Source organism: Ranitomeya imitator, chromosome 3, assembly GCF_032444005.1.
Source record: "Ranitomeya imitator isolate aRanImi1 chromosome 3, aRanImi1.pri, whole genome shotgun sequence".
Taxonomy (NCBI): domain Eukaryota; kingdom Metazoa; phylum Chordata; class Amphibia; order Anura; family Dendrobatidae; genus Ranitomeya; species Ranitomeya imitator.
In genome coordinates this window covers 819,540,556-819,565,176 of record NC_091284.1, presented here as the reverse complement: position 1 = coordinate 819,565,176, position 24,621 = coordinate 819,540,556, and the positions used below count along the sequence as shown (strand labels likewise).

At 45.7% G+C, this 24,621-nt stretch overlaps 2 protein-coding genes across 2 annotated transcripts in view; one reads left to right on the top strand and one right to left on the bottom strand.

The window, feature by feature from the left end:
- Positions 1-11,224, top strand: part of MYO7A (myosin VIIA) — a 315,688-nt gene extending 304,464 nt beyond the window's left edge. The window contains exons 47-50 of the mRNA XM_069759369.1: positions 6,239-6,355; positions 6,442-6,525; positions 7,650-7,769; positions 10,580-11,224. Of these exons, the coding sequence (XP_069615470.1) occupies positions 6,239-6,355; positions 6,442-6,525; positions 7,650-7,769; positions 10,580-10,669 (411 nt within the window). The 3' untranslated portion in view covers positions 10,670-11,224. The remainder of the gene's footprint in view (positions 1-6,238; positions 6,356-6,441; positions 6,526-7,649; positions 7,770-10,579) is intronic.
- Positions 11,225-12,113: 889 nt separating this feature from the next.
- Positions 12,114-24,621, bottom strand: part of GDPD4 (glycerophosphodiester phosphodiesterase domain containing 4) — a 94,616-nt gene continuing 82,108 nt past the window's right edge. The window contains exons 15-16 of the mRNA XM_069759368.1: positions 21,531-21,610; positions 12,114-14,283 (exon numbers count right to left, since the gene is read on the bottom strand). Of these exons, the coding sequence (XP_069615469.1) occupies positions 14,180-14,283; positions 21,531-21,610 (184 nt within the window). The 3' untranslated portion in view covers positions 12,114-14,179. The remainder of the gene's footprint in view (positions 14,284-21,530; positions 21,611-24,621) is intronic.

Below are 24,621 nucleotides of genomic sequence, written 5' to 3'. Positions count from 1 at the left end.
TACTTCAGGTCCAATTTGTTTCATTTTACCAAAGGTAACAGGAGAAATTGGACCACAAAAGTCGTTGTACAATTTGTCCTGAGTACGCCGATACCCCATATGTGGGGGTAAACCACTGTTTGGGCACATGGCAGAGCTCGGAAGGGAAAGAGCGCCATTTGACTTTTCAATGCAAGATTTGCTGGAATTGAGATCGGAGCCCATGTCACGATTGGAGAGCCCCTGATGTGCCTAAACAGTGGAAACCCCCACAAGTGACACCATTTTGGAAAGTAGACCCCCTAAGGAACTAATCTAGATGTGTGGTGAGCACTTTGAACCTCCAAGTGCTTCACAGAAGTTTATAATGTAGAGCCGTAAAAAAAATTTTTTTATTAATTTTCACAAAAAATGATCTTTTTGCCCCAAATTTTTTATTTTCCCAAGGGTAAAAGGATAAATTGGACCCCAAAAGTTGTTGTGCAATTTGTCCTGAGTACGTCGATACTTCATATATGGGGATAAACCACTGTTTGAGCGCATGGCAGAGCTCGGAAGGGAAGGAGTGCCATTTGACTTTTCAATGCAAAATTGGCTGGAATTGAGATCGGACGCCATGTCGCATTTGGAGAGCCCCTGACGTGCCTTAACAGTGGAAACCCCCCACAAGTGACCCCATTTTGGAAAGAAGACCCCCTAAGGAACTTATCTAGATGTGTGGTGAGCACTTTTAACCCCCAATTGTTTCACTAAAGTTTAGAATGTAGCATTGTGAAAATTAAAAAATCATTTTTTCTTTCCACAAAATGATGTTTTAGCCCGCAATTTTTTTTTTCCCAAGGGTAACAGGAGAAATTGGACCACAAATGTTATTGTCCAATTTGTCCTGAGTACGCTGATACCCCACATGTGGGGGGGAACCACCGTTTGAGTGCATGGCAGAGCTCGGAAGGGAAGGAGCACCGTTTGAAATGCAGACTTAGATGGAATGGACTGCAGGTGTCATGTTGCATTTGCAGAGCCCCTGATGTACTTAAACAGTAGAAACCCACCACAAGTGACCCCATATTGGAAACTAGACCCCCCAAGGAACTTATCTAGATGTGTTGTGAGAGCTTTGAACCAACAAGTGTTTCACTACAGTTTATAACGCAGAGCCGTGAAAATAAAAAAAAATTTTTTTCCACGAAAATGATATTTTATCCCCTATGTTTTTATTTTCCCAAGGGTAACAGGACAAATTGGACCCCAAAAGTTGTTGTCCAACTTGTCCTGAGAACGCTGATACCCCATATGTTGGGGGGAACCACTGTTTGGGCACACAGGAGAACTCGGAAGGGAAGGAGCCCTGTTTTACTTTTTCAAAGCAGAATTGGCTGGAATTGAGATCGGACGCCATGTCGCGTTTGGAGAGCCCCTGATGTGCCTAAACAGTGGAAACCCCCAATTATAACTGAAACCCTAACCCCAACCCTAACCCTAACCCTAGCCCTAACCCTAGCCCTAACCCTAGCCCTAACCCTAGCCCTAACCCTAGCCCTAACCCTAGCACTAATGGGAAAATGGAAATAAATACATTTTTTTACATTTTATTATTTTTCCCTAACTAAGGGGGTGATGAAGGGGGGTTTGATTTACTTTTATAGCGTTTTTTTGGCGGATTTTTATGATTGGCAGCTGTCACACACTAAAAGACGCTTTTTATTGCAAAAAATAGTTTTTGCATCACCACATTTTGAGAGCTATAATTTATCCATATTTTGGCCCACAGAGTCATATGAGGTCTTGTTTTTTGCGGGACGAGTTGACGTTTTTATTGGTAACATTTTCGGGCAGATGACATTTTTTGATCGCTTTTTATTCCGATTTTTGGGAGGCGGAATGAACAAAAACCAGCAATTCCTGAATTTCTTTTAGGGGGGGCGTTTATACCGTTCCACGTGTGGTAAAATGAATAAAGCAGTTTTATTCTTCGGGTCAGTACGATTACAGCGATACCTCATTTATGTAATTTTTTTTATGTTTTGGCGCTTTTACACAATAAAAACTATTTTATATAAAAAAATAATTGTTTTTGCATCGCATTATTCTGAGAGCTATAACTTTTTTATTTTTCTGCTGATGATGCTGTATGGCGGCTTTTTTTTTGCGGGACAAGATGACGTTTTCAGTGGTACCATGGTTATTTATATCTGTCGTTTTGATCGCGTGTTATTCCACTTTTTGTTCGCCTGTATGATAATAAAGCGTTGTTTTTTGTCTTGTTTTTTTTTTTTTTTTTTTTTTGCGGTGTTCACTGAAGGGGTTAACTAGTGGGATAGTTTTATACAGCGGGTCGTTACGGACGCGGCGATACCAAATATGTGTACATTTATTGTTTTTTTTTTTTTTACATAAATAAATGGATTTATTGGGAAATGTTTTTTTTTTTTTTATTTGGGGATTTTTTTTTATTTTTTTTTACACATTCTATTTTTTTTTTTTTACTTTCTAACATTGTCCCAGGGTGGGACATCTCAGTATTAGATCAGATCGTTGATCTGACACTGCATAGCACACTGTCAGATCAACGATCCGACAGGCAGCTTAGCTGGCTTCCAGCGCCTGCTCTCAGCAGGCGCCGGCTAGCCAGGTCACTTCATGACCCGGAAGGAGTCCGGCGGCCATCTTGGATCCGGGGACTCCTTCCGGGTCACCGGAGCAACGCGATCTTATTGCGTTGCTCCGGTGGGAGAGCGCAGGGAGCCCCCGTCCCTGCGCGATCCCCCTCTATGCCACTGTCACTACTGACAGCGGCATCAGAGGGGTTAAATGCCCGCGATCGGCGATAGCGCCAATCGTGGGCATTGCTGCGGGGTGTCAGCTGTCGTATACAGCTGACACCCGCACCCGATCACCGCGGCGCTCAGCGCGAGACCGCGGTGATCGGTGCGCCGTACTAGTACTGCTGCTGGCACTAATGCAGTGCCGGCAGCGCAGTACTAGTACGGCGCATGTCGCGAAGGGGTTAAGAAAGCTTACAGCCTGTAAAGACCACACGGCCACCTCACCACCATCGGAGCTACTGCAACCCTCAACCTACGGTCTCCTTCCCCATAATCCTGTAGAATGTAAGCCCGTAAGGGCAGGGTCCTCGCCCCTCTGTACCAGTCTGTCATTGTTAGTGTTGTTTACTGTAAGTGATATTTGTATTTTGATATAACCCCTTCTCATGTACAGCACCATGGAATTAATGGTGCTATATAAATAATAATAATAATAATAATAAAGTATGTATGAGCTTCCCCTAGTGGTAGCTGTATAAATCTGTGTGTAGTGAGCTCCCCTAGTGGTGGCTGTATAAATCTGTATATAGTGAGCTCCCCTAGTGGTGACTGTATAAATCTGTGTGTAGTGAGCTCCCCTAGTGGTGGCTGTATAAATCTGTGTGTAGTGAGCTCCCCTAGTGGTGGCTGTATAAATCTGTATATAGTGAGCTCCTCCTAGTGGTGGCTGTATAAATCTGTATATAGTGAGCTCCCCTAGTGGTGGCTGTATAAATCTGTATATAGTGAGCTCCCCTAGTGGTGGCTGTATAAATCTGTATATAGTGAGCTCCCCCTAGTGGTGGCTGTATAAATCTGTATATAGTGAGCTCCCCTAGTGGTGGCTGTATAAATCTGTATATAGTGAGCTCCCCCTAGTGGTGGCTGTATAAATCTGTATATAGTGAGCTCCCCTAGTGGTGGCTGTATAAATCTGTATATAGTGAGCTCCCCTAGTGGTGGCTGTATAAATCTGTATATAGTGAGCTCCCCTAGTGGTGGCTGTATAAATCTGTATATAGTGAGCTCCCCCTAGTGGTGGCTGTATAAATCTGTATATAGTGAGCTCCCCTAGTGGTGGCTGTATAAATCTGTATATAGTGAGCTCCCCTAGTGGTGGCTGTATAAATCTGTATATAGTGAGCTCCCCCTAGTGGTGGCTGTATAAATCTGTATATAGTGAGCTCCCCTAGTGGTGGCTGTATAAATCTGTATATAGTGAGCTCCCCTAGTGGTGGCTGTATAAATCTGTATATAGTGAGCTCCCCTAGTGGTGGCTGTATAAATCTGTATATAGTGAGCTCCCCATAGTGGTGGCTGTATAAATCTGTATATAGTGAGCTCCCCTAGTGGTGGCTGTATAAATCTGTATGTAGTGAGCTCCCTCTAGTGGTGGCTGTATAAATCTGTGTGTAGTGAGCTCCCCCAAGTGGTGGCTGTATAAATCTGTATGTAGTGAGCTCCCCCAAGTGGTGGCTGTATAAATCTGTATATAGTGAGCTCCCCTAGTGGTGGCTGTATAAATCTGTATGTAGTGAGCTCCCTCTAGTGGTGGCTGTATAAATCTGTGTGTAGTGAGCTCCCCCTAGTGGTGGCTGTATAAATCTGTATATAGTGAGCTCCCCTAGTGGTGGCTGTATAAATCTGTATGTAGTGAGCTCCCTCTAGTGGTGGCTGTATAAATCTGTGTGTAGTGAGCTCCCTTAGTGGTGGCTGTATAAATCTGTATATAGTGAGCTCCCCTAGTGGTAGCTGTATAAATCTGTATATAGTGAGCTCCCCTAGTGGTGGCTGTATAAATCTGTGTGTAGTGAGCTCCCCCTAGTGGTGGCTGTATAAATCTGTGTGTAGTGAGCTCCCCCTAGTGGTGGCTGTATAAATCTGTATGTAGCGAGCTCCCCCTAGTGGTGGCTGTATAAATCTGTGTGTAGTGAGCTCCCCCTAGTGGTGGCTGTATAAATCTGTATATAGTGAGCTCCCCTAGTGGTGGCTGTATAAATCTGTATATAGTGAGCTTCCCTAGTGGTGGCTGTATAAATCTGTATATAGTGAGCTCCCCTAGTGGTGGCTGTATAAATCTGTATATAGTGAGCTCCCCTAGTGGTGGCTGTATAAATCTGTGTGTAGTGAGCTCCCCCTAGTGGTGGCTGTATAAATCTGTATATAGTGAGCTCCCCTAGTGGTGGCTGTATAAATCTGTGTGTAGTGAGCTCCCCCTAGTGGTGGCTGTATAAATCTGTATATAGTGAGCTCCCCCTAGTGGTGGCTGTATAAATCTGTGTGTAGTGAGCTCCCCCTAGTGGTGGCTGTATAAATCTGTATATAGTGAGCTCCCCTAGTGGTGGCTGTATAAATCTGTATATAGTGAGCTCCCCTAGTGGTGGCTGTATAAATCTGTATATAGTGAGCTTCCCTAGTGGTGGCTGTATAAATCTGTATATAGTGAGCTCCCCTAGTGGTGGCTGTATAAATCTGTGTGTAGTGAGCTCCCCCTAGTGGTGGCTGTATAAATCTGTGTGTAGTGAGCTCCCCCTAGTGGTGGCTGTATAAATCTGTATATAGTGAGCTCCCCTAGTGGTGGCTGTATAAATCTGTGTGTAGTGAGCTCCCCCTAGTGGTGGCTGTATAAATCTGTGTGTAGTGAGCTCCCCCTAGTGGTGGCTGTATAAATCTGTGTGTAGTGAGCTCCCCCTAGTGGTGGCTGTATAAATGTGTATATAGTGAGCTCCCCTAGTGGTGGCTGTATAAATCTGTGTGTAGTGAGCTCCCCCTAGTGGTGGCTGTATAAATCTGTGTGTAGTGAGCTCCCCCTAGTGGTGGCTGTATAAATCTGTATATAGTGAGCTCCCCTAGTGGTGACTGTATAAATCTGTGTGTAGTGAGCTCCCCCTAGTGGTGGCTGTATAAATCTGTGTGTAGTGAGCTCCCCCTAGTGGTGGCTGTATAAATCTGTATATAGTGAGCTCCCCTAGTGGTGGCTGTATAAATCTGTGTGTAGTGAGCTCCCCCTAGTGGTGGCTGTATAAATCTGTATATAGTGAGCTCCCCTAGTGGTGGCTGTATAAATCTGTGTGTAGTGAGCTCCCCCTAGTGGTGGCTGTATAAATCTGTGTGTAGTGAGCTCCCCCTAGTGGTGGCTGTATAAATCTGTGTGTAGTGAGCTCCCCCTAGTGGTGGCTGTATAAATCTGTATATAGTGAGCTCCCCTAGTGGTGACTGAATAAATCTGTGAGTAGTGAGCTCCCCCTAGTGGTGGCTGTATAAATCTGTGTGTAGTGAGCTCCCCCTAGTGGTGGCTGTATAAATCTGTATATAGTGAGCTCCCCTAGTGGTGACTGTATAAATCTGTGTGTAGTGAGCTCCCCCTAGTGGTGGCTGTAGGTACCTCCTTTAGCCATGTCACTGCAGGCTGAGATAACAACAGCAGTGACCCTCCTTTTGGTTCCACCCCACAGTCCATTATTGCCTACTTCAACAAACATGCCGGCAAGACGCGAGAAGACTCCAAGGTTGCCTTTCTGAAGATTATCTTTAAGTGGCCAACGTTTGGTTCAGCTTTCTTTGAGGTTAAGGTGAGTTATGGAAGCCATGATCGGCACATCAATTAAACAAAGAGATTTATATTTAACTTTATATTTAACTTTTTTTTTTCAATCAGCAAACCACCGAGCCGCACTTTCCTGAAATCCTCCTGATAGCAATAAACAAGTATGGCGTCAGCCTGATAGACCCGAAGACAAAGGTGCGATATTCCTCATAGTGATGTCTGTATGTTTACCCCGCCGCCTGAACCTGAGCTTCTACTTTAGGTTATTGATCTTTCATGTAGATGAAAGCGGACGGTACGGCCCAGAGATACGGCGGGATTTCCCTTCGCGGTGCTGCGTTTTGCTCCCCAGTTTAGAAGGGTCTGTGGGTCACAGAAAAGCGCCAAAAAACACTCCAGAAAAATCTTTAATTTATGTTTCATAAACTGTATACTTCAGCCAAGATATTCCACGCGAAACAACTTTGTGTGAATTGACCCTAAGAATATGGTTTTTAGGTCAATATTGAAGAGTTCTTCTGCTCCAAAATTCCCGAGAGAAAACACTTTAAATATTCTTTGAATAAGTTTCCCATTCATTTCGATAATAAAAAGCGTCAATAGCGCGCATGGTGATTTTTTTCCCACTTAGAGAAAGTACAAACGTGTTCTTTAGGTTTTTTTCTGCTTGAAAAATGCTCCAAATGTGACTACTATTTAGCAGGAGAAAATCACTTAATACATAAAAAACTGCATAAAAAGTACACCCAAAACAAAGCAAAAAAACAAACATTTTTTCATGATTTTTATGTGGATTTTTGAGCCCAAAAAAATTCACTTTAAAAGATTCCATGTGAGTATAATCACAAGGATTTTTTTTACACGTAGATTTTTCAAGCTAGAAAAATCCACATGAATAAAAACTTCTTAAAATTGTGATTTTTTTTTTTCAGTGTGGATTTTGATTCTTAGCCCAAAAAAAAGGCATCAAAAAGGCGAATAGAAACAAACCTTCATTTTGCCTTTATTTTTGTACGGACAGTGCCAAGGAACTGACGTGACGCTTTTCCTACCGCGCATTAAAAAGCTCGACCTGTGCGCATTTTTATTCGAAAGAACGTGAAGCTTTGTGCACGCAGATTTGAAGCAGGATTTTTTCGGGGCAGATTTTGGTGCAGAATCTGTATGTAAAATTATCCCTTTTTGTATCTTCTCGCTGCATTTCTTTGTGTTCTTTCTGCCAAACCTGGTAATTTGTGTCTTGTAAGGATGGCTGTAGGGTAGCGTCTCGGAGAGATTATTACCGGGTCTCGCTCCTCTAACCTTGGCGTCTCTTGCAGGACATCTTGGCCACACATCCTTTCACGAAGATCTCGAATTGGAGCAGTGGGAACACGTACTTCCACATAACCATCGGGAACCTGGTGAGAGGCAGCAAACTGCTGTGCGAGACCTCGCTGGTAAGTGCCCTGACATCTGTGCCCCGACATCCATGCCCCGACATCCGTGCCCCATGCAGGGCCTTGAAATTTCACTTGCTTTATTCTTTCTTTTCCTTGACGTCTGCCGAGAGAGCGTTGGGACCCCCCATACACATAACATGGCCGATCAATCCCACGAAAATCGACTTGTAGGGCTGACTTCTATCTAATAGGACGGGAGCCATTCCAACCCCACTCTCCTCGTGATGCCGGCGCATGTGCCGATGTCATTCACTAGAATAGGACTTGTGCAGGATACCTCCCGATGATGCCCACGCCTGATGCCAGCTGGGACATGTGCCTTCCCTCCTGAAAGACATCGATTACGAAATGGTTCTGACATTCGATTTGACTGTATTTTTATGACTGTTGTAATATGTGAAATCGCATAGAACTTTATAAGAACTAACTGATGAGGTTATCGTGATGTAATGTGATGATTGTACAGGTTTAGGACATAGGATATAGCATAGGGCTTAGAGGTTAGGCTTAGAACTCTGAAATATGCAGTGGTGGGCATATTAGTTATAGGGAGTAATGCACAGGTGTATGTGATGCTATGCTCGGGAAAAGTCTATATTTTGGGATGAGCTAGAGTAGACAAAAAGGGGAAACACTTCCTCTAAGGCCGGTCTCACACGTCCAGATAATACCGGAAAAATCGGTACCTGAGTTATGTGTGTCCGTGTGCTCACGTGGCACATCAGTGTGGCACACGTGCGGCAGCCGTGTGCAGTCCATGTGTCAACTGGGTACCACACGGACCGTGCAGGAGACAGCGTTACAGTAAGCGCTGTCCCCTGCTTTGGGTGCTGAATCCGGAATTCATTCCTTCTTCCCAGCAGCGTTCGCTGGAGAGAAGGAATGAAAAATCTTTTTTTGTGTGTGTGTGTTTAAAATAAAGTTCCCGGTCAGCGACCCCCTCCCACCCCCTGTGCGCCCGCCAGCTGGCATTAAAATACTCACCCAGCTCCCACGATGCTTCCTCTCAGCGTCGCAGCTTATCCTGTATGAGCGGTCACGTGGTGCCGCTCATTACAGTGATGAATATGCAGCTCCACCCCTATGGGAGGCTGACCGGGAACTTTATTTTAAACACACACACACAAAAAAAATGATTTTTCATTCCTTTTCTCCAGCGAACGCTGCTGGGAGGAAGGAATGAATTCCGGATTCAGCACCCAAAGCAGGGGACAGCGCTTAACTCTAGCGCTGTCTCCTGCATGGTCCGAGTGGTACCCAGTCGGCACACGGACGGCACACGGACAGCATCCGTGTGCGGTACGTGTTTACACGGACCCATTGACTTTAATGGGTCCGTGTGATCCGTGCGCTCCCACGAACACTAACATGTCTCCGTGTTTTTCAAACGGACACACGGTCCGTGAAAACACGCTGACATTTGCAGAGACACATTGATTTTACTGTGTCTACGTGAGTCAGTGTCTTAGGTACGTGAGAAAATTGTCACCACACGTACCGGAGCCACTGACGTGTGAAACAGGCCTAAGAGAGTGAGAGTTGGAGGTTCATGGGAAGTTCAGGTTCAAGCTGCAGTGGGTTAGAGGCACAAAAAGTACGTATTGTTCAGGTAGCATGAGGTCTCACCAGAAGTCTTGCAAAAATCCTCATGAAGTCTGCGGCTTGTGGTCTAGAGTAGGCACTGGAATGCCAAAGAGGCCAGGTGGAGAGATGTAAGAAGGAAGGGTAGCCGATATCGGAAAAGCTGCGTTACCGGGTGGAGAGTCCCTGGGGTCTTCAGAAGCTGTTGAGGTAGGGACAGCCTGAGCGGAATGGAGGCAAAGTCTTGCAATCTACTGTGTCACTGGAACAACAATTGCGATACCGCATGTTGCAGACTGTTGTATCTGAATTGTCCAGTAAAGTTGAACTTTAGGGGGATATGTGGGGGATCATGCTGTACACAGGGGACTATGTGGGGGATCATACTCTATATACTGAGGCTATGTTGGTGCCCAAACTGTATTAAGAGGGCTATGTGAGGTCTCATACAAATTTATGGGGCTATGTGGGGGCTCATATTGTATGTAAGGTGGCTATGTGGGGCTGATATTGTATATAGAGGCTACATGGGGGATCATATTGTATATAGGGGGCTATGTGGTGTCTCAAACAGTATTTATGGGGCTATGTGGGGATCATACTGTATATAAATAAGGGGATATGTGGGGGCTGGTATTGTATATAGAGAGGCTAGGAGGGAGCTCATACTGTATCTAGGGGGCTCTATGGGGGCACATATTGTATATAGGGGGGCTATGTGAGGGCTCATATTTTATACAGGGAGGCTATGTGTGGGCTTGTACTGTCTACAGGGGGATATTTGGGGGCTCACACTGTATTCAGGGGGCTCACACTGTGTAAAGGGTACTATGTTAGGGCTCACATTGTATACGAGGGGATATGTGGTGGATCACAGTGTATACAGGGGTCTACATGGGGGTCATATTGTATATAGGGGGCTATGTGGTGTCTCAAACAGTATTTATGGGGCTATGTGGGGATCATACTGTATATAAATGGATATGTGGGGGCTGATATTGTATATAGAGAGGCTAGGAGGGAGCTCATACTGTATCTAGGGGGCTCTATGGGGGCAAATGCTGTATTTTTATGTGGGTGCTCATACTGTATACTGTATTGGTTCGGCCTCCACAACAGTCACGGTCTATCGTGTGGCCCCTCGGGAAAATTGCCCACTCCTGGTCTACGGCATATTGGTCTCTTTGTTGGTTCAGATATTAATTTAGCGATTTCCTTTCTTCCAGGGCTACAAGATGGACGACCTGCTGACCTCCTACATCAGCCAGATGCTGACCTCCATGAGCAAGCAGCGGGGGGCTAAAGGCAGCAAGTGAACTGAGGGGGAGCGCTGGCACCTTGTGCTAGACCTGATCCGCTGCCTGAAGTCCGTGGGGTATCCGTGCAGCTGGGGTAAGACCTTCTCCCCCCAAGTCTGGAACATGAGCAGGGCTGAATCCCAAATCTCATCCGATTCAGAGACTGAAGGATCGAACACCTCATCTAGCGAGGACGACTACCTGTGAGGGCGCAGTCACAGGCGCCGCACTACGGGGGGCACTGTATTTGGATGGACCCTTTGGTACTTCGCAGAAGAACACTTTCCGTGGTGGCCGAGGCCCATGTCCTGCACATGTTCAGTGTTTAGAAGATGGTCGGAGCCACCGAACAACAACACGTGGGAACGAGGCCGGACGACTCCGAGAGCACACGACGTTTTATATAAACTCTATGCAGCAGATTATAATATATTCCTAATCCCAGAGTCCTAGAGGAGCCGCCAGCGGGATCCAAGAGCAAATTCTACTTTATTTATTTAACTTAAATGACGACGTCCCAAATTGTTCTGAAAGTTTGAATTTGAAAAAAATATAATTGAGAAAAATTCTGAAGCTCGAATCTTGTGTTTATACTAATAGGATAACGGGGTCTCCCAGGAGCATGGGGGCTAGTATAATGAGCGCAGCTCTGGGGTATAATACAGGAGGTAACTCAGGATCAGTAATGTATGTACACAGTGACTGCACCAGCAGAATAGTGAGTGCAGCTCTGGGGTATAATACAGGAGGTAACTCAGGATCAGTAATGTAATGTATGTACACAGTGACTGCACCAGCAGAATAGTGAGTGCAGCTCTGGGGTATAATACAGGATGTAACTCAGGATATGTAATGTAATGTATGTACACAGTGACTCCACCAGCAGAATAGTGAGTGCAGCTCTGGGGTATAATACAGGATGTAACTCAGGATCAGTAATGTAATGTATGTACACAGTGACTGCACCAGCAGAATAGTGAGTGCAGCTCTGGAGTATAATACAGGATGTAACTCAGGATCAGTAATGTATTGTATGTACACAGTGACTGCACCAGCAGAATAGTGAGTGCAGCTCTGGGGTGTAATACAGGATGTAACTCAGGATCAGTAATGTAATGTATGTACACAGTGACTGCACCAGCAGAATAGTGAGTGCAGCTCTGGAGTATAATACAGGATGTAACTCAGGATCAGTAATGTATTGTATGTACACAGTGACTGCACCAGCAGAATAGTGAGTGCAGCTCTGGGGTGTAATACAGGATGTAACTCAGGATCAGTAATGTAATGTATGTACACAGTGACGGCACCAGCAGAATAGTGAGTGCAGCTCTGGGGTATAATACAGGATGTAACTCAGGATCAGTAATATAATGTATGTACACAGTGACTGCACCAGCAGAATAGTGAGTGCAGCTCTTGAGTATAATGAAGGAAATACAAACATTTTAGTGGAGAGAAATTACGTGAATGGAACAATATGATATTTTTATTTCCATATTGATGATACAGATACAGTACAACTTTTGTATAAAAACCCTTTTTCTTTAATAAGCAGCAAACATGTCTGATATCACAGTCCGGGCAGTGCCGTCTTCGCATCAGACTAGTCTTTACAGGAAAATGCATTATTGCTCTAAGCAGCAGCTTCTTCACTTCAGATCTGCCAGTAAAACCTCAAACATGATCATTTTCTAAATTGATGAAAAAGAGAAAATATTTAAAAAAAATTGTGCCTGACACTATAAATGTCCTTCTTTGCAATAATACAAATGCCACAATAACCATACAAAATACAAGTCGTCATTTACATAAAAATAGAATAGAAAACCTTGCCCAATATCGGCTTAACAAGACCCACACCTCACCAGCTCCTGGGGAACTATAACTCCCAGCATATTCAGAAGACAGTCTTTGGTGCTATATACAGTACACATACAAGAACAGGCGACTCCGGGCCTCTTATGACCAAGATCTAGCGAAATGGCAGAACATATGATAGGAATTGCGGGGGATGGTGTGCCTGGACTTGGGGGCTCTCCGGCATATATCGAGCCCCAGTTTTTGGTATATTTGTCAAGGGATACTTAAACAAGTGCAGTAGTATTGTTTGTTGTCACTTGTCCGAGGGCCCCTGCTTATAGTCATCTGATTCCGGGGCTCTAGGGGCCCTAATTGGTTCTAGTTTACTGAGTCAATAAATATTTCCTAATAATCGATCGTGACAATGAAAAATGTGCAAAATGGCACCTCCTTGCCTGCAGGGACAGCACTGTGAAGTGGTCATCAGTGATGGAGACCTCTGGCTACACAGCCCCTTCTAGTGACAGCAGTCAGCATCAAAAGAGGATGTCAGCGACCACTGATGAGCAGCTCATGTGTCACTTCTTAGTTGCTGAGAACAAAGCTGGAACGGGTTTGTGCATTTACTATAATGCTGGCACTGTGAGCACCAAAAAGTTTGACAATGTAGTCAATGAGTCTGACAATGCAGGACTACGATCAGGCTGGCATTTTGGGCACTGCTATGGGTGCCACAATGAGTCTGACAATGCAGGACTATGATCAGGTTGGCACTGTGGTCACCGCTATGGGTGCCACAATGAGACTGACAATGCAAAACTATGATCACGTTGGCAATGCTATGGGTCCCACAACAAGTCTGACACTGCAGGACTATTATGACACTGGCACTGATGGCATGACAAGGCGTCTGACATAACAGGACTGTTACTACGCGGGCACCACAGAGTCTGACACTGCAGGACTATGATGAGGTTGCCACTCATGGCACCACATTAAGTCTGACTAAAAACAGGATTGTTACTACGTTGGCATGACAATGAGTCTGACTCTTCAGGATTATCAGGATGCTGGCACTGAGGGCACCACAAAGAGTCTGACACTGCAGGACTATCATGAGGCTGGTACTGTGGGTACCGCCATGGGTGCCAGAATGAGTCTGAAACTGCAGGAGTATTATAACGCTGGCACTGAGGACACCATAATGAACCTGACACTTCAAGACTATTATGATGATGGCACTGAGGGCACCACAATGAGTCTGACACTACAGGATTATCATGAGGCTGGTATTTTGGGGACGGCCATGGGTGCCAGAATGAGTCTAACATTGTAGAACTATTATGACGCTGGCACTGAGGACACCACAATGAATTTGACACTTCAAGACTATTATGATGCTGGAACTGAGGGCACCACAATGAATCTGATACTGCAGGCCTATATTGAGGTAGGCAGTATGGGCACTGCTATGAGTTTTGCCTGGAGGGCTTTTGTATGTGGGATCAGAGCATTGAATTGTCACGATACTATACCCATCCCTCTTTACTTGCACCAGTTTTGAAAAGTTGGGCGCCAGTTCATTCTTCGTCTGTCCCAGAACTTGCTTTAGTCTAGTCCATGGGTGGTAATGTCACAGAGGGGGTACAACTTCTATATCGACCTGGGCATTGTTGGTCTTTGCTGTCACTGGCATCATTGGCGGTTCTGGGCTTTGTCATTCTCTCAGGCAATCTCGCCAGAGACCCTGTGGTCATCATTGGGTCTGGCACTTGGGGAGGTCGGGAGACTTCTGACGTAGCTGTCCTCTGATATCGACATGTCTATCTCTGTGGGGATAAAAAGGCAACAGAGGCGGGAGATAAAGCTGATGACCAATAGTTCTTATCCGTGGCCTACCGCCACTCTCAATATGTTGTCTCAAAAGTTGTTGCTTTCATTACCATATGTCACCACTAGATGGCAATGTAACAATGCACTCTTACAATAGTTAATCACATGCATTTAAGAGGGCGGTGCATTAAATCACTCACATCATGCACTGCTCTCTGATAACAGCAAATCATCAGAATACTGAAGTTAAACTTGGATGTGATTGGAAAAGAAACCATGCAGCTCAAAATCAGTACAAGATAAGTAAAACGTTTATAAAGTTAGCATTATGGGCCGATTCATTATTGCATTTGCGCCTGTTTTTGGCGTTTTGCACCAACTTCTTATCATTTGTGCCTTTTTCTAAGTCTATTTGGTGCTAAAATTGTCAATCAATAACACAAAACAAAAAAATTACTAAACCCCCCGCAAATGATGATAGGACCCATAGATCTAAATGATAATTCTACCTACCTGCAGCCACCACTAGAGGGAGCTCAATAGCTTACTGCATAGTGTTTAGCAAAATCTATCTATATAATCGTCTAAGGGTCACTTCCGTCTGTTTGTCTGTCTGTCGTGGAAATCCCGCATCACTGATTGGTCGTGGCCAGCCGGCCGCGACCAATCAGCGACAGGCTTAGTCCGGCTGCGAATTGGCCCCTTCCTACTCTACTCCACCCAGTGCCCCCTCCCCACTCCCCTCCAGTCAGTGCCAGTGTGTCACCCCATTCCGGACCAACTTTTTACTAAAAAGATATGCTAAAAATGCTTAAAAATTTTTTTTAAAAAGCCTTCTATTCTCACCTTCCGTAGTCCACCGAAGCTGTCCCGCTGCTCGCGATGCGGCCAGCAGCTTCTGTTCCCAGTGATACATTGCGAAATTACCCAGATGACTTAGCGGTCTCGCGAGACCTCTACATCATCCGGGTAATTTCGCAATGCATCAATGGGAACGAAAGCTGCCGGCCGCATCGCGAGGAGCGGGACAGCCTCGGTGAACGCCGGAAGGTGAGTGATTTTTTTATTTTAATTCTTTTTTTAAAAGGGATATGGTGCCCATACTGCTATATGCTACGTGGGCTGTGTTAGATACTACGTGGGCTGTGCTATATGCTACGTGAGCTGTGTTATATTCTACGTGGCTGCTATATACTACATGGCTGCTATATACTACGTGACTGTGCTATATACTACGCGGCTGTCTGTGCTATATACTACGTGGCTGTGCTATATACTACGCGGCTGTCTGTGCTATATACTACGTGGCTGTGCTATATACTACGTGGCTATGCTATATACTACGTGGCTGTGCTATATACTATGTGGCTACTATATACTACGTCCAGGCTGTGCTATATACTACATGGCTATATACTACGTGCTATATACAGGTCCTTCTCAAAAAATTAGCATATAGTGTTAAATTTCATTATTTACCATAATGTAATGATTACAATTAAACTTTCATATATTATAGATTCATTATCCACCAACTGAAATTTGTCAGGTCTTTTATTGTTTTAATACTGATGATTTTGGCATACAACTCCTGATAACCCAAAAAACCTGTCTCAATAAATTAGCATATTTCACCCATCCAATCAAATAAAAGTGTTTTTTAATAACAAACAAAAAAACCATCAAATAATAATGTTCAGTTATGCACTCAATACTTGGTCGGGAATCCTTTGGCAGAAATGACTGCTTCAATGCGGCGTGGCATGGAGGCAATCAGCCTGTGACACTGCTGAGATGTTATGGAGGCCCAGGATGCTTCAATAGCGGCCTTAAGCTCATCCAGAGTGTTGGGTCTTGCGTCTCTCAACTTTCTCTTCACAATATCCCACAGATTCTCTATGGGGTTCAGGTCAGGAGAGTTGGCAGGCCAATTGAGCACAGTAATACCATGGTCAGTAAACCATTTACCAGTGGTTTTGGCACTGTGAGCAGGTGCCAGGTCTTGCTGAAAAATGAAATCTTCATCTCCATAAAGCATTTCAGCCGATGGAAGCATGAAGTGCTCCAAAATCTCCTGATAGCTAGCTGCATTGACCCTGCCCTTGATGAAACACAGTGGACCAACACCAGCAGCTGACATGGCACCCCACACCATCACTGACTGTGGGTACTTGACACTGGACTTCAGGCATTTTGGCATTTCCTTCTCCCCAGTCTTCCTCCAGACTCTGGCACCTTGATTTCCGAATGACATGCAAAATTTGCTTTCATCAGAAAAAAGTACTTGGGACCACTTAGCAACAGTCCAGTGCTGCTTCTCTGTAGCCCAGGTCAGGCGCCTCTGCCGCTGTTTATGGTTCAAAAGTGGCTTTACCTGGGGAATGCGGCACCTGTAGCCCATTTCCTGCACACGCCTGTACACGGTGGCTCTGGATGTTTCCACACCAGACTCAGTCCACTGCTTCCTCAGGTTCCCCAAGGTCTGGAATCGGTCCTTCTCCACAATCTTCCTCAGGGTCCGGTCTCCTCTTCTCGTTGTACAGCGTTTTCTGCCACATTGTTTCCTTCCAACAGACTTACCATTGAGGTGCCTTGATACAGCACTCTGGGAACAGCCTATTTGTTGAGAAATTTCTTTCTGGGTCTTACCCTCTTGCCTGAGGGTGTCAATGATGGCCTTCTTGACATCTGTCAGGTCGCTAGTCTTACCCATGATGGGGGTTTTGAGTAATGAACCAGGCAGGGAGTTTATAAAAGCCTCAGGTATCTTTTGCATGTGTTTAGAGTTAATTAGTTGATTCAGAAGATTAGGGTAATAGGTCGTTTAGAGAACCTTTTCTTGATATGCTAATTTATTGAGACAGGTTTTTTGTGTTATCAGGAGTTGTATGCCAAAATCATCAGTATTAAAACAATAAAAGACCTGACAAATTTCAGTTGGTGGATAATGAATCTATAATATATGAAAGTTTAATTGTAATCATTACATTATGGTAAATATTGAAATTTAACACTATATGCTAATTTTTTGAGAAGGACCTGTACTACGTGGCTGTGCTATATACTATGTGGCTGCTGTATACTACGTGGCTGTGCTATATACTACATGGCTATATACTACGTGGCTGTCTGTCTTATATACTACTTGGCTGTGTGATATACTATGTGGACTGTGCTATATACTACGTGGCTGTGCTATATACTACGTGGCTATATACTACGTGCTATATACTACGTGCCTGTTTGTCTTATATACTATTTGGCTGTGTTATATACTACGTGGCTGCTATATACTATGTGGCTGCGACCAATCAGCGACAGGCGCAGTCCGCCCACGAATTGGCGCGGGATTTGAACCACGCTTCACTAATTGGTCGCGCCCGGCTGGCTGCGACCAATCAGCGATATTGGCGCAGGCTTTAAACAGAATTAGCGCGGGATTTGAACCACGCATCGCTGATCGGCCAGCCGGCCGCGACCAATTAGCGATATTGCCGCGGAAGTTAACCCTCACTCACAGTACGACGTACATGCATACATACATATTCTAGAATACCCGATGCATTAGAATCGGGCCACCATCTAGTCTTAAATAAGGGTTTAGTGGGCTCCTGAGCGCCCCCTTAGTGGTGATCGCAGTGTAAACGGGCATGCAAAAAGATGATGTTAAAAGAAAGCCAATGTATCCAATGATTACGGTACATCTCACATATATAACAGAAATCACATCCATACAATTTAAAAAGATATAGAGCCAGACTCTTGTTTTAAATAGTTCTGTCATTGATATTATCATTTATCATGTATTGCTTTATATGTATTGATTAAACTATCTTTTTTTACCTCACTTTGGATCACATGCTCAGGAAGGGATGCTTACAGCAAACAACACGCACATGTGCCGTGCTGGAATGAAGCGTAAAAAGGTGAAGAATGCCTCCAGAGAGATGTGATATCAGGAACTGAGGCCAGACTAGTCTGGGGAAAGCAAGGCTTCAAGGACTAATCCTGGCTAATTAACATAAGACAAACTGCTGTTTTAAAGGTTTTTTTTTTTTTTTTACAAATAAGAAAAGTTTTTTGGGGACATCAGGGACTTTGTTGTACTGCAGTAATAGGAGAATGTAGCCTTATGGTGGCAGTTTGGGATCCTTTGACCTAACAATTTTCCTTTTTGTCCTGAAATCCTACGTCTAGTGGAAAAGTAGAGTTTCGCTTTAAGCATGGGGGTTTTTTTTTACCATTTTCTGATGAACTCTTGGAGCGGTTGTGCTACGGTGTGACAGCTCTGTGATTACAGCAGAACACAATGTACCGATCCTTTCAGCCTCTCTGCGTCAATCTTTAGACCCGAGCACACAAGTGGAGAGCTGCCGCCTCTCTAATGGATCCGTAGATAATAACCTGCCGCGGCCGCTCGCTCTTTCGAATGCAAATATCAACACTGCATGTCCTCTAGAAGCTCTTAAAGGGAACACAAGAGGCTTCTAAAGTCTGAAAAAGGCTTAAAGTATGTAAAAAAAATAAAAATCAATGTCATCGCGCCCTTACTAGTCTTTGAGTGCTAGATCTCGGGGTCAGGCCGCATATCCCCCCATCATCTATGTGGCCAATACCAGCCAACTAGCGGGAGATCGGGGTGATTTTTGTAATTACATAACTGCCCCTTTTCAACCGGCACCGCTACGTCCAGGGCAATGAAAATCCTGGTGAGGCGGGGAGGCGCTGCTTTCTTCGCAGTGATTCCAGGTTGGCGAGTAAGAAGTAGTCATATCCTCCATATCCGTGCTACACCGGCTCTGCCTATATCACAGGGGTATATCATTTAGGAATAGGCCTGGGGTAGTTGTCCTGTGTAGAGGATTCACATATGGGAAGATGGTGCCTAATGCATCAAGGAATATTCCATTTTCAAAAATCCCAACTTTTCTTATTTTTAAAGGCCAAATCCAAAGACAGGTCAGAGGCAATCAGACTGCGCAGCCAGGTTGTGTTATGTAATGTCTCCGAGATTACCTCCATTTTTTATTAGTCACGGTACAAAACGAGCCACAAGCCCAGACCTGGACAAAGTGCGGCCACTGATAGTCAAAAAGGCTGGAAACAGTGGCATGCCACCACAGCACATGGCCGCTCACCACACCCAGCGTTATGATTTCAACAATATCTGCATTTTCAGGACACATAGAATGGAATACAATGGTGGAGGGTCTGTCGCCCCCTCTTCCACCATTCAGCCTGGGTGTCTGAATCTCAATAACAACTCTAGATCCAGAACCTCAGTCTGGATACGGCACAGACCGGAGCAGTGTGCCGGGAGAACGCGGGTGAGGTGAATAGTTATGGTTTTTTTTATTGTCAGTCACTTCTTGTGTCGGGGGACTGTGGGGGAATCATACTGCATATGGAGGGCTGGGGAAACATTATACTGTGTGGTGGGCTGTAGGAGAATATAGTACTGTGTGTGGGGGGGTGTCGGTACATTACACTGTGTGTGGAGCGCTGTAGGGACATAGCATAGTACTGTGTGTGGGGGAGTGTGGGATAATTATACTGTGTGTGTGGGGACATCATACTGTGTGTGGGGACATCATACCATGGTGTGAAGGGGTCTGTGCCATTCATCATACTGTGTATGGTGGTCATTATACTCTGTAGGGGGGTTGAGGGCGTGAGTGATAGAATCATACTGTATGTGGGGACATCATACTGTGTGTGGGGACATCATACTGTGCTGTGAAGGGGTCTGTGCCATTCATGTATGAAGGGATTTGGGTGCATTATACTCTGTGGTGGAATTGCAGGAGCTTCATACAGTGTTGGGGATGGGTATTGGGGGCATCACACTCTGTGTGGTAGGCCATGGGGACATCATACTGTGTGTGGGGATACCATACTATGTACAGGGGACTGTAGAATCATCATACTATGTGTGGGCACATCATACTGTGTACAGGGGACTGTAGGATCATACTATGTGTGGGCACATCATACTGCGTACAGGGGACTGTGGGATCATCATACTGTGTGTGGGCACATCATACTGTGTACAGGGGACTGTGGGATCATCATACTGTGTGTGGGCACATCATACTGTGTACAGGGGACTGTGGGATCATCATACTGTGTGTGGGCACATCATACTGTGGACAGGGGACTGTGGGATCATCATACTGTGTGTGGGCACATCATACTGTGGACAGGGGACTGTGGGATCATCATACTGTGTGTGGGCACATCATACTGTGTACAGGGGACTGTGGGATCATCATACTGTGTGTGGGCACATCATACTGTGGACAGGGGACTGTGGGATCATCATACTGTGTGTGGGCACATCATACTGTGTACAGGGGACTGTAGGATCATACTGTGTGTGGGGTCATCATACTGTGTACAGGGGACTGTGGAATCATCATACTGTGTGTGAGGACCCATAATACTGTGTACAGGGGACTGTGGAATCATCATACTGTGTGTGGGCACATCATACTGTGTACAGGGGACTGTGGGATCATCATACTGTGTGTGGGCACATCATACTGTGTACAGGGGACTGTGGGATCATCATACTGTGTGTGGGGTCATCATACTGTGTACAGGGGACTGTGGAATCATCATACTGTGTGTGGGCACATCATACTGTGTACAGGGGACTGTGGGATCATCATACTGTGTGTGGGCACATCATACTGTGTACAGGGGACTGTAGGATCATACTGTGTGTGGGGTCATCATACTGTGTACAGGGGACTGTGGAATCATCATACTGTGTGTGGGGACCCATAATACTGTGTACAGGGGACTGTGGTATCATCATACTGTGTGTGGGGTCATCCTAGTGTGTGCAAGAGGTTGTGCCATCCATAATGCTATGTGTGGGGGGTTGAGGGGGCATCATACTGTGTGTGGAGACATCATAATATGTGAAGGGGCTGTGCCATTCATTCGCATTTTGGAAAGGAAACCTGCTGAAAAAAAACTGTAGGTGGGAACATGACCAAACAAGAAGGCGGCTAGGATAAGTGATGATCAGCACCATCAGCAACTGCCTTCTTGTTGATGGTTTCTATAGAGTTGGGGGCTAAGGGGCCAAGCATCTCCATCAGGAGGAGGAGGAGGCAGAAGATATCTGAGCATATATTACACAGAACTAGATGGAACAAGACTGACATGCTACATTACCTTGCAGCCTCCATGTCTCCTTAGCGGCCCTGTTCACACGGCGCTCCGGCTCACTTACCTGTTTTGAACGTGTTGTAAAATCCACTGTCGGGAACTTCATTACTTTCAGGACAACGTGAGAAGCCCCTTTCTCTCCACCTAAAACCACAGAAAATACACAGATCCTCATGATCAACCAGTATTAACCACCCAATACAGAAGACCGCCAGGGAAACCAGTATTACCCCCCCATTACACTATACCACCAGGAAAACCAGTATTACCCCCCCATTACACTATACCGCCAGGGAAACCAGTATTACCCCCCCCATTACACTATACCGCCAGGGAAACCAGTATTACCCCCCCATTACACTATACCACCAGGAAAACCAGTATTACCCCCCCATTACACTATACCGCCAGGAAAACCAGTATTACCCCCCCCATTACACTATACCGCCAGGGAAACCAGTATTACCCCCCCATTACACTATACCACCAGGAAAACCAGTATTACCCCTCCATTACACTATACCGCCAGGGAAACCAGTATTACCCCCCCCATTACACTATACCGCCAGGGAAACCAGTATTACCCCCCCATTACACTATACCGCCAGGGAAACCAGTATTACCCCCCCATTACACTATACCGCCAGGGAAACCAGTATTACCCCCCCATTACACTACACCACCAGGGAAACCAGTATTACCCCCCCATTACACTATACCGCCAGGGAAACCAGTATTACCCCCCCATTACACTATACCGCCAGGGAAACCAGTATTACCCCTCCATTACACTACACCACCAGGGAAACCAGTATTACCCCCCCATTACACTATACCGCCAGGGAAACCAGTATTACCCCCCCATTACACTATACCGCCAGGGAAACCAGTATTACCCCCCCATTACACTCTACCGCCAGGGAAACCAGTATTACCCCTCCATTACACTACACCACCAGGAAAACCAGTATTACCCCCCCATTACACTATACCGCCAGGGAAACCAGTATTACCCCCCCCATTACACTATACCGCCAGGGAAACCAGTATTACCCCCCCATTACACTCTACCGCCAGGGAAACCAGTATTACCCCCCCATTACACTATACCACCAGGAAAACCAGTATTACCCCCCCATTACACTATACCGCCAGGGAAACCAGTATTACCCCCCCCATTACACTATACCGCCAGGGAAACCAGTATTACCCCCCCATTACACTATACCGCCAGGGAAACCAGTATTACCCCCCCATTACACTATACCGCCAGGGAAACCAGTATTACCCCCCCATTACACTACACCACCAGGGAAACCAGTATTACCCCCCCATTACACTATACCGCCAGGGAAACCAGTATTACCCCCCCATTACACTATACCGCCAGGGAAACCAGTATTACCCCTCCATTACACTACACCACCAGGGAAACCAGTATTACCCCCCCATTACACTATACCGCCAGGGAAACCAGTATTACCCCCCCATTACACTATACCGCCAGGGAAACCAGTATTACCCCCCCATTACACTCTACCGCCAGGGAAACCAGTATTACCCCTCCATTACACTACACCACCAGGGAAACCAGTATTACCCCCCCATTACACTATACCGCCAGGGAAACCAGTATTACCCCTCCATTACACTACACCGCCAGGAAAACCAGTATTACCCCCCCATTACACTATACCACCAGGGAAACCAGTATTACCCCCCCATTACACTATACCGCCAGGAAAACCAGTATTACCCCCCCCATTACACTATACCGCCAGGGAAACCAGTATTACCCCTCCATTACACTATACCGCCAGGGAAACCAGTATTACCCCCCCATTACACTATACCGCCAGGGAAACCAGTATTACCCCTCCATTACACTATAAAACCAGGAAAACCAGTATTACCCCCCCATTACACTATACCGCCAGGGAAACCAGTATTACCCCTCCATTACACTATACCACCAGGAAAACCAGTATTACCCCCCCCCATTACACTATACCGCCAGGGAAACCAGTATTACCCCTCCATTACACTACACCACCAGGGAAACCAGTATTACCCCTCCATTACACTACACCACCAGGGAAACCAGTATTACCCCTCCATTACACTAGACCACCAGGGAAACCAGTATTACCCCTCCATTACACTAGACCACCAGGGAAACCAGTATTACCCCCCCCATTACACTATACCACCAGGGAAACCAGTATTACCCCTCCATTACACTATAACGCCAGGGAAACCAGTATTACCCCCCCATTACACTATACCGCCAGGGAAACCAGTATTACCCCTCCATTACACTATACCACCAGGAAAACCAGTATTACCCCCCCATTACACTATACCGCCAGGGAAACCAGTATTACCCCCCCATTACACTATACCGCCAGGGAAACCAGTATTACCCCCCCATTACACTATACCGCCAGGGAAACCAGTATTACCCCCCCATTACACTATACCGCCAGGGAAACCAGTATTACCCCTCCATTACACTACACCACCAGGGAAACCAGTATTACCCCCCCATTACACTACACCGCCAGGGAAACCAGTATTACCCCTCCATTACACTACACCGCCAGGAAAACCAGTATTACCCCCCCATTACACTATACCACCAGGGAAACCAGTATTACCCCCCCATTACACTATACCACCAGGAAAACCAGTATTACCCCCCCATTACACTATACCACCAGGGAAACCAGTATTACCCCTCCATTACACTATACCGCCAGGGAAACCAGTATTACCCCCCCATTACACTATACCGCCAGGGAAACCAGTATTACCCCTCCATTACACTATACCACCAGGAAAACCAGTATTACCCCCCCATTACACTATACCGCCAGGGAAACCAGTATTACCCCTCCATTACACTATACCACCAGGAAAACCAGTATTACCCCCCCATTACACTATACCGCCAGGGAAACCAGTATTACCCCTCCATTACACTACACCACCAGGGAAACCAGTATTACCCCTCCATTACACTACACCACCAGGGAAACCAGTATTACCCCTCCATTACACTAGACCACCAGGGAAACCAGTATTACCCCTCCATTACACTAGACCACCAGGGAAACCAGTATTACCCCCCCCCCCCCCATTACACTACACCACCA